General features: G+C 41.1%; 2 protein-coding genes across 2 annotated transcripts; both read right to left on the bottom strand.

Moving 5' to 3' along the window:
• Positions 1 to 577: 577 nt before the first annotated feature.
• Positions 578 to 3,851, bottom strand: LOC148402675 (keratin, type I cytoskeletal 18-like). Its single transcript, XM_088368692.1, has 7 exons — positions 3,424 to 3,851; positions 2,912 to 2,994; positions 2,586 to 2,742; positions 2,255 to 2,419; positions 2,055 to 2,180; positions 1,759 to 1,982; positions 578 to 1,642 (listed from the first exon to the last, which is right to left on the bottom strand). Exons 1-7 carry the CDS (start codon positions 3,775 to 3,777, stop codon positions 1,516 to 1,518), a joined length of 1,236 nt encoding a protein of 411 aa, XP_088224818.1. The 5' UTR covers positions 3,778 to 3,851; the 3' UTR covers positions 578 to 1,515.
• Positions 3,852 to 5,658: 1,807 nt separating this feature from the next.
• Positions 5,659 to 10,609, bottom strand: krt18a.1 (keratin 18a, tandem duplicate 1). Its single transcript, XM_088368691.1, has 7 exons — positions 10,131 to 10,609; positions 8,246 to 8,328; positions 7,757 to 7,913; positions 6,951 to 7,115; positions 6,742 to 6,867; positions 6,311 to 6,531; positions 5,659 to 6,217 (listed from the first exon to the last, which is right to left on the bottom strand). The coding sequence occupies exons 1-7, from the start codon at positions 10,527 to 10,529 to the stop codon at positions 6,103 to 6,105; spliced, it is 1,266 nt and encodes a 421-aa protein (XP_088224817.1). The 5' UTR covers positions 10,530 to 10,609; the 3' UTR covers positions 5,659 to 6,102.
• Between the last annotated feature and the right edge of the window lie 379 nt (positions 10,610 to 10,988).

Genomic DNA, 10,988 nt, shown 5'->3' on the forward strand with positions numbered 1-10,988 from the left:
AAGTTATTCCCATGGGTTCTTTTAGTTCACTCCTTATCTGCCAATCTGTCTCCTAAATATGTTTAGTCCCCCATCCCTGTTCTCTGGAATTCCCTCTCCATTTCCTCCAAGTCTGCCCAGTTCCTTTCAGTTAGTAAATTAGTGTGGATTTACAAAATTTATATTAGCGTAAATCAACACCAGTCATTTGGACAGTGGCTACGCTTACATGGACGCATTTATTTGGATTACAAATGCTTGATTAGAATAAAAATGCTCCATTTAGAATATTCAGACCGCATCAAGCCCGTTCTAATCAAGATTTTATTCCAAACGAGAGAGACGGTTTATGTTGATTGATAATTCTATTGTCATGCAGGAAAGCATTTATTCAAAAATTTAGGAACAAAGCGCTTTTATCGAGCATGTCTGTAACGTCACTATACATGTTTCTGTTATTTCCGGAAGCTGCCATCTCCCTCGGTCTATTATCGCATGCAAAATAGCGTACAGCTGGCCTCGTGTGTCAAAAATGAACTCCAGCAAATACAGAAGTGCCATCTGGAGGATACATTGCAGTTCAGACTCGACGTGACAATTTGGATTGTAGGATTTTTGTCCATGTGCAGCAGCTTGTGACAAAATTATCAGGTTGAGAAAATATAAAGTGAATCTGTCCTAGGAGGCTGTTTCAGATTGCAACATGATTGTCCCCGTGGGGACAAAAGTCTGAGTTTTATCATTATAAAATCTTCCGTAGCTATACTATACAAGTCAGTAAATTCTATATTTCAGTTTGATTGTCATCCTTGACACTTTTGGTGATTGTCAGTGGTACCCTACAGAAAACGTGTGCCCCATTTTAGTTTGATTTGTTGTCTAACACTCACAAAGTTTAAATTAAAAGTATTTGTGATACAATGTTCGACATCAACGATATAAAATAGATGTTCTCTTAGAACTAAAGTCAATTAGTTTATGGAATAATAGTAGATAATTAAGAAAATTTATGATTGAATCTAATTCAGCTCTAATTCCATTGGTATGCTCTCAAGATGGTTTGCAGGCCGCAGAAAACTGCCAAAGTCTTTACACAATTATACATCACAGTGTATGTGTCACATATCAGGTTGAACTAACAAGAATACAGATAAACATGGTTTGCTTGGACGCATGGGAAAATGACCTTATGCCAAGTACGGGGTGCTTTTGAAATACCACAGGTCAGAGTGTACATTTTTCAGAAGCAGAAAGAATTTCCTACACTCAATGCAGACTTGGGAGAATGCTGGCGGGAAGCCAGACCGGAAGCCTTGGTGGCTCTTTTCTTATGCTTCATGTGGATGAGTGCACACTGGTCAGAGGATGCGGAGGCTCTTCATATTGAAAGACTTGACAAGGTGAGGACCCTTGTATCACCGTCCTCAGTGTTGGACGTAATTGGCCCAAAGTGTTTTGCTCATGTTTGACCCCAGTCACACACAGGCATAAATTTACATCTTAGTATGGATACATTTCTGTTTATTCTTTCAATTTTTAGTCATCCAGAATCACGCCAGACTTGATGTCCTTGCTCTCTGATACCACTTTGCCGTCCACCAAAGTCTGAGTCACTGTTACCACTTTGGTCTCAACGGTCTTCTTTTTGATAGTGTCCTCAATTCTGAAAAAATAAACAAGAACAAAGTATTTTTTGGCTGTCAACGAAAAATACCTTGATTTGGATTTGAGTCTACACCGTGTTGTGTGAGGATTGTCGCCATACTTGCGCCAACTCACTTTAAGTCTAACCCTCCGTCAAGCAGCCGCCTGTACTCGGCTATCTCAGCTTCCAGTTTGATCTTGATGTTGAGGAGGACTTCGTATTCACTTCTGTTTTGCTTGATCTCAGCGCGGAGTTGAGTGAGCTCTTCCTTCAGCCTCAGAATCAGCTCGTTGTATTTATTCACTTCCATTCTGTAGCGCATATCAATGTCCTGGATTGTGGCCTTCAGGTTCTCGAGCTGGTTGAAAAGAGGTTGGGCTATTTGACTGAGCAATTATTTTGTATTATGGATATTCAAGACAAACGTTACCATGCTCAGTGCTGACTGATATTCAATCTCCAATGTCTGATATTTCCTCTTGGTTTCAGATAATATCTGTATTTCTCCTTTCAGGGCTGTGTTCTGCTCAGTTACTTTGGCCCGCACATCTTTCATCTGCGCACAATATCAAAGATGGAGAGTTCTTACTGGCACTCAACAAAGTGCCTCAAACTAATCACTTGCAGTACCTGGTACTCGTGCCATTCTTTGACTTCCTCTGCATTCTTCAATATGATCTTCTCATACTTAGCCCTCATCTCTTCCATAACCCTGCTTATGTCCTGCCCTTTGGGGGCATCAACATTCACATGGACTCCAACCTCAGTGATCTTGGCACGCAATTCAGCAACATCCTGTCAAAGGGGAAATAAACAGGGAGTGATTTCCTGAGCAATGCCTATCCTGTGCAATCAGTCAAACAACACATAAAATGGTACACTTTAGAGATGATGCTCAAGTGTGTGAGTCGTTGAATTGTTTTTGGTGGACTGTAACGCTCTACTGTTGGCGCTCCCTCACAATATCACGGTTCTTCTTAAGGGTGATTAATTCTTCCTTCAGTGATTCAATGTCGCTCTCCAAGTGCAGTCGGATCACATTGGTGTCATCCAGAATCTTTCGAAGTCTTGCAACATCAGACACCACTGTCTGACGCATGGATAGCTCGTACTCCATCCTAGAGAGAGTGAGTGAGTGTCAGAGAGAGAGAGAGAGAGAGAGAGAGAGAGAGAGAGAGAGAGAGAGAGAGAGAGAGAGAGAGAGAGAGAGAGAGAGATTTGTTTGATCATATTTGTTTTGTTATAACTCCAAATCGGAACCCACAGCTTATAAAACTCAATACTCACTTGATCCTAAAATCATCTGAGGCCAACCGGGCGTTGTCAAGGGCGATAGCAATTTGCATGTTGCCCTTAATCTTGTCAAAAATCTGAAACATTCATTCATATCAATGTATGAAATTTATGATTTTGTACATTGATAGACAGTTTGTGATTTTCACTTTGATCAATAAAATAGTTGAGAAAACAACCTAGGATAATATTATATATCTATCATCACCACATAAAGATAAAAAACTACTATAGTTAGAGCTCGAGCTCAAAATGTAACAACAAATGTTGTAATATACATTGGGTTGAATCATGATTTTTGTGTTTGGTTATTCCGCTATCTCTCCATCTCCTTTTATGAAACCATCTATTTTCCATAATAAGTATCCTCCTCTGGATCATGGCCGGGGCTGAAACCTACCCCAGTCCATTTTTGTAAACTACAGCCTAAACCGGTCACTAGGTAATCATGAGCAATTGTAACTGTTGCAATGGGAATTGGCCTAAAGCAATCTGCAGTGTCTCACCTTTGCTCTCAGATCTGCAATGATGTCATTATATTTGCTGTACTCCCTCCCCTCCAGTGGGCCTCTTGTCCCAACGGCCTCTCTGATTTTAATCTCCAGCTTGCTGTTGGCCTTTTCCAGACTTTTCACAGTCTCCATGTAGCTGGCTAGGCGATCGTTCAGCTGCTGCAGGGCAAACTTCTCATTCTCGATGGCCAGGATTCCAGAAGTGTACCCTGAGGACAAGTAGTCATACCCACCGCTGTACCTGTTGCCAACACCGCTAGAGATCAAGATTCCACGGCCACCTGCCCCGCCATAGACAGTGGGGGCATACGAATAAGTCTTCTTCTGTCTTACGGCGAGGGGCTCCATGGCTAATTGTTGATTGAGCAGAAGCGTCCGGGGCAGGAATCTTTGGCTGCTGAGAGTAAATCTGTAGGAGAGTGCTGGAGTCTTATATATAATTGTGGAAGGCAGTATTCCCTCTTGCCACGCCTCTCCTAACTATATTGCATTTTCACCTGACTTTTCCCCCGGGGATCAATAAAGTCTATCTATCTATCTAACCTTTAACCAGTCTTTGTAGACTTTGTCCAAGCAAATTATCAAAAACATCAAGGTGTGCTAGCATTTTCATTACACTGCAGTATGCGTGATATCTATGATTACAATAGCAGCTAAAGGGATGCTGGAAGAATTTCAATTATATGGTCAGAATCTTCTCTCCACCTGCACAATTTAATCTGATGAGATAAGCTTTGTTGAATAATAGTCATAAAAACTTGATCAAAGATAACACTCACTTTCACTTTTAATCTCATGTTTATTTAGCCCTGATATTGAAAGTCATTTCCTCTTTCAGAGTGCATTCTGCAATTGACTTTTGACCTGTCCAGCGTGACCCCACTTCCCAAGTCAGCTGTACTGATCAAAATTAAATCCCGTGATCGAATCTTTTGTCCTTTATGTAAAACACCGCCGCGTATGCGCCATGCCGCAGTTGCAGTTCAGATTATAGTAATCCCTTGCTACATCGTGGTTCGTTTATCGCGGTTTCACTACATCGCGGATTTTTGAATTTTGAAAATTTGTGAAAAAATTCACATATAAGTCACTCCTGAGTATAAACCCCCCCCCCCCCCCCCCTCCAAACTATGAAAAAAAAAAACGCGACTTATTGTCCGAAAAATACGGTAAATCTTTTGAGATAATTTGGAATGCTAAGAGAATAGACCTTCTCTGGAATGTCACTGTTATGATTAAAATTTTACGGATGAATTCTAACTTCGATTATACTTCGCTATCCTCTAATGTCAATTCAGGGATTTGTTACTAAACACAGTATGCATTTGAATATAATTGCTCACAATGTGCAAAGATTGAAAATTGTACTGCTGAAATGAAGAGATGGAGACATCTGTTTACGCAACAGGCATGACTTCAGCACTGCACCTGATGACATTCTGTGAGGAGGTGGTTACAACCCGTAGTGATAATCGTGTGTACCGGTTTAAGGAAGGACGAGGTGTGGGCGTGTCTGACAACAATTCTATACAATTAAAGCAACTCTCATTCCCTTGAAATGCGATGTACAAGTGGCGCACTGATAGTCCTTGGCCTGGTGGGAAATGAAACTGATTCGACTGAATTTGCTTGATGTTCTAATTCTATTTGTAGATTTCACAAAAAATAAATAGGGAAAATCTTGAATCGACTTGAACTGGGTCGTCTTGGTCTAGTTGGTATGGAATGATCTATTGGCCTAAAGGCTAGTTGCAGTTTGCATGGTGGGAGCCATCTGCCTGTCTTATCATGAAAATGGAGACATGCACTGTACATGTAGTATGTAACACTTTCTTCTAATGTCTACTATGTACTGTTTGTGTTTGGACAAACTAAAATATAAACAATGAAAATGTAGATGTGCTCTGTACGTGTAGTATGCAAAACTTTCTTCTATTGTCTACTGTGTACTTTTTGTGTTTGGTAGTCTTGCAGTTCACTCAATTGACTTTTTCAGACACCATGTGATGGATTACTGATCAACGTGAGAAAATGAGGTTGGATTTGATGTTTATGTTTGTGTGCCCAGTGATATATTGGCTACTAATCCAGGGTATAGTGTACTAATCCAGGGTGACTATATCACCCATCGTCAGCTGCAATAAGGTTTGAATTCCTCACCACCTTGAATAGGGTAACTGAAAATTGATGGTTTATTTGCGATATAAAGTTTAAAATAAAACACATAAATCCCTGGAATGAACTTTATTGATATGTTTGAACCTCACAGCACGACTAACAGACAGACTCAACCGGACAGAAAGAAAAACCAGGATGTCAGAAAAGTGTTTGGAATTAAATGGCCCTCGTATTGTTTCAAAACATCCCTCAACTCGCCTCATAACATGAGCAGACAATCTGCAGGCCAGCATACATACACAAATAGCAGAACGTCTATGATGAAATAAATAAAAGATGGTTTAGTTTTCTTCTTGTCCAGTTTTCGATTCAGTCAGCTTGTGCAGGGGTTTTTACTAAAGAAGTCAAGCTAATCACTGCAATGGTTTTAGTCTAAGGGTTAGTTACTGTTTAACTAAGATGCTATGAGCCAATTGGAGCAAAAGATCAGTTTTGGCCAAATTAATGTTATTATTATTATTGTTGCAGCGAATGTTTGATGGCTGCCTCTGGTGTTCAGAGGTTCTTGGTGTCGGTGGTGGAGGACACAACCTTGCCATCCACAAGGGTTTGTGTCACTGTCATGACCTTGGTCTTGATTGTTTTCTGCTCTTCCAGAGCATCCTGGAGCCTGAAGAGAGAAACAAAAGCAGGAAAAGATCAAACATCAAACCCTAGAGCTCAGTTTACAAACAGATTTTTCTCGACTGAGTAATCTACACACTTGAAGTCTCCGCCATCCAGCAGCCGTCTGTAAGTAGCAATCTCGGCTTCTAGCTTCATCTTCATATTGAGCAGAGCTTCGTAGTCTTGGGTCTGCAACTGGATGCTGTTGCGAAGCTGAGTGAGTTCGGCCTCCAGGCCCAGGATGATACTGTTGAGTGACTCGACCTCCATGTTGTAGCGCATCTCTGTGTCCCTCAGCGTGCCTTCCAGAGATAATTTCTGCAAAAGTGGACGAGACATGAAACAAAGGAGTTAACATGTGAAAAGAACGAAGCCATCTGGCTGATGACAGCACCATAGCGACGGGTCAGCCATGTGTAAAGCTTATGCCAACAAAGTCCATGGGTGGGTGCTGAGTTGGGCATTTCAGGGAGCTGAGATAAGCGTTGTGTTCAGGTCAATGAAGCATGTCAGCTAAGTGCTTCTCACCATGCTCCTCTGGGACTCCAGCTCGATCTCCAAGGTTTGAAGCTGTCTGCGTAGGTCATTCAACTCTGTCTGGGAAGTCTTCAGGGCCTCTGTGTTCACATTGACTTGGGTCTGCACTTCTGTGATCTGAAATCAAAATTGGAATGTAAGGTACCTCAAACAAAGGCACTGGGCTTGGGCGAATTGTAATTTGTTTTCAGATACTTTACCTGAGATTCATGCCATGCTTTTAGTTCATCTTGGTTCTTCTGTGCCATCTTCTCATACTTAGCCCTTATTTCTGCCATGATCTGAGCGAGATCCTGTCCTTTAGGAGCGTCAACGTCTACGTGGACTCCTGACTGGGCGATCTGGTTACGAAGCAATAGTACTTCCTGGAGAGAGAGGCCGCAATACAGTTGTTGTAAAAAGTCATTCAGAAATTGCTGTCTTTCGAACTTCTTGTCATACCTTGTTGAGGTAAAATAGGTGCATATGTAGTAAAACCGTCCTAAGCTACTGAATGTGTTGTCTGACTTTTTTCTCAAACACCAAATATGGATTTCATGATTGTATTGGCTTTACCTAAATAAAATTAATATAGTCTTGTTTCAGATCCCCTCTACAAAACATTGCCATGGATTTTTTTAATTTCTTTTATTTTATTTCATTTAGATTTATTGTTTTCCTGAGTCTACGAGAATCTCTCAGGAAATGTCTGATATAACACTATTGTGTGCAAGGCTATGTCCAAATTAGTATTTCTAAAGTAATATTCCTCTCTCTTTTGGCTTGCAGAACTCTGTATGCCAAATATATCTTTGTATGCAAAATATATCTTTGGACTTATTGAAACACATTTGGAGGTTATCAGTTTTAAATGCCTACTATTAAAGTCATTTTAGCTAATCTGAAATCTGAAAAATGTCATTCCCTGAAGAGCATAATTAGCAAAACGGGTAGTTTTTAAAAATAGCTGTTTGTATGGACAGGTTTCAGAATACCTAAGAGACAAATTGTTTGCACTTTTACTCACGTTGTCGTGGTTCTTCTTAAGGTGGATGAGCTCCTCCTTCAGGGTCTCAATCTCGCTCTCAAGGTTCATGCGGCTCATGTTGGTGTCATCAATCACCTTCCTCAGACCAACAATATCGGCCTCCACTGATTGGCGGATAGCCAGTTCAGACTCGAATCTAATCAAAACATATTGATTACATGTAAAATAAAAGGTAAAATTCCAGATTAGACCTACTTTGCTTATCTGAAAACTCTTTTTCCCGACCTCAGTTGCAAATCATTTAGCACATTTAGTATTTTGGTAACATACATTAGTCATCTGTCTGTAATATTGTGTAATTTGGGACGCAAATGCAATGATGATGAGAAAGTGACGATTTATCACTACATAACAATTATGATCATGACGAGGACATATTCATCCTTGGAGCCATTCAGCAGTCTAACAGGACATGCCTGCAGCTGTTTGGCTTCAGGTTGCGTGTTACATCAAACAATCGCGCCTTACTTCACTCTAAAATCGTCGGCTGCCAGGCGAGCGTTGTCAATGCTGAGGACCAGGCGGGCATTGTCCATGGTGGCATCAAACACCTGCAACAGGTTTACAAAAGAGGAACGCTATTCAAATTGAAATCTGATGACAGGGAGTGGATCAAAACGCTTTCTGTTGACATTGACGCCAAAAGGCTTTCAAATATAAAAAGAATGTGGGACGGCCTTTAAGCAGTAGATCTTTTGGTTCATGCATATTAGCTGATGGTATAAAAGCAACAAGCAAAAGCTATTAGTAATTTATCTCTTCTTAAATATGACACGTTTATCCAATGGCCCTCTGCTCTTTGGCAGCATCGCCTAAAATTTTGGATAATGTATTAAATGAATCTAGTTATTGTTTTGCCTTACTACTGTCACCCCACGCCATTGGCCTTTATGCTAAAACAAGTCCAGCTAGATAGTACCTAGAAAGAGTTTAGCATTTTTTTTTTTTTCAAAAAATCTAATATTCCCCCAAGTAAGCGGATACAATAATATACCACATTATTAGCATTTTGGACCAAAAGGAATGTAGAAAACAGATGTACTTTGACTTGCACTATAAAGTAAAAGTATAAAGTTAAAAGTTAATGGCATTTAAGTGGATTTTGTATGGTCTTGTCCAAAGACCTTCATTCTATGGTTTTACCATATCATACACTTTCCTATTAAATAAATGTTCAATAAAAAAGTAGGTCAATTGTTTTTTAGTCCCATTGGAAAAGTGAGCGACACACAAGAGCTACTGACTTCATATGTACATTTCAACAGACTCATGGTTGGCACTGTTTACTTTTGGAAAGCGTACAGTAGATAAATGGGGGCATCCAGGTGGAAAAGCCCAAGAGCCAATGAGCAACTGCCACAGAGTCAACTGCTGCCAAACAGGATATTTAAGACAACAGGATGGGGGCACGTGATTTGCATAAAGGTGGTGGTAATAGAGGTCAGGGTAGTGTGTGTTTGTGTGTTAAAGCTTGCGTGTGAGCGTCTGCAATGGGCCGTTGACTTTAGCGCTGTTTGGTTGTTGCTGAAGTTAGAGTCTGTATATTTTCAGATGGGGGTTGAATAACCCATAAAAAAAAAAAAACATATATATATATATATATATATATATATATATATATATATATATATATGGCAAGAAGGAAAAGATTTACATTAATAGGTGTCATTTTTTTACCAACCTGACCCCATGATATTTGTGTTGCTGCCTGTATGAAACTGTAGGTTCTCTTTGTTTTCCTTCCCAATTCTGATTTACCACTTAAGGCTTTTACTCACTGGATTGAGTGAGTGAGTGAGTGAGTGAGTGAGTGAGTGAGTGAGTGAGTGAGTGAGTGAGTGAGTGAGTGAGTGAGTGAGTGAGTGAGTGAGTGAATGCTAAATAGCAAATGGAAAATTGATACACAATATTGCACATTGCAGTGAATTAAAATAACTAAAGTGAGTGTTTTTATCCCTGAGGCTTTATAGTTATTTCATTTTATCTTCATTTTCCGGTCTCTGTGACCTGTCCTGATCTTTCCCTCTGCTGTTTCCGGTCCAGCCCCCAGTTCCTGGCCCACAGAGGCAGAGAGGTTGGGGTTGCTGTTGAAGAGGGGGGGGGTCTTTGCCATGGACCCACTGGAGGCCAGTCTACACTGTCTGCTAGGTATTCACTGCTGATTATTAACACCGACCGCTTAAAGGTTTCTCACAAAAACACATTCTCACAATTCTTCTCAGCTAATGTCTGGCACTTGGTTTCATTCATTCATCTCACCAATGACCTGGCAGCTCCATCCAGCATGGTTTTAGCTTAAAGGACATAAAGTACATTGCCCACATTCATCCTTCCTTAAAGTACATTGCCTCACCTTCCTCCTCAGGTCATCCAGGATGACCTGGTACTTGCTGTAGTCTCTGAAGTCGGGTCCACTCTTGGCCAAGGCCTCCTTGATCTTAATTTCCAGCTTCTGGTTGGCCTGCTCCAGGTTTCTGACCGTCTCCAGGTAGTTGGCCAAGCGGTCATTGAGGTTCTGCATGGCAAACTTCTCATTGCCCGTGATGTTGCTTCCGCTCCCGGATACCTGGATGCTGCTGGAGAAGCCCCCTCCTATTTGTCCCATTCCCGCTACCTGCCCACTGCGCTGACTGGATGAGATGCTGACACGGTTCCCCCCGGCACCACCGTGGATGGTGGGGGCCCTGTATACAGAACCTTTGCCAGAGGACGTGGTGCGCACCGAGTATGTAGTTTGCTTGGAGGTTTGCATCTTTGCTGGAGAGACTCAAAGAGTGAGGCAGAGGCTGGGTTAGCTGAAATGGGATCTCACAGACACAAGGCAGAAAGAGAGGGCCGCTAAACTATATAAACCTTTTGGGCCCTCAGGTCCGCCCATCAGACCACTCCCCCTCACCCATAGTTACCTCCTCCTTTTCCACCGGCCAAAACCGCAGCAGTGCTTCCAGCATGCCTCTGTCCTTTACAGTTTGTCCCAAGTTGGTATATCCATCGTAGCCCTGCCATTTTTAGTAGTTTATATCTTTATGTTCATGTGTCAACATGTATCAACTGAAAAAAGAGCTATTCCCTATAGAGTCATTCATTACTTATCAGTTTTGAACAATAAATAAACAATAAAGCAGCATCAGTCCTTGTCTTAAACTTGCCTTTAGATAAATAAGATAAAATAATATTTTACATTCTGTTACTCCGCATAAGCCAAACACAA

This window comes from Syngnathus floridae, chromosome 2, assembly GCF_059516105.1.
Source record: "Syngnathus floridae isolate MCC-2025c chromosome 2, RoL_Sflo_1.0, whole genome shotgun sequence".
Taxonomy (NCBI): Eukaryota; Metazoa; Chordata; class Actinopteri; order Syngnathiformes; family Syngnathidae; genus Syngnathus; species Syngnathus floridae.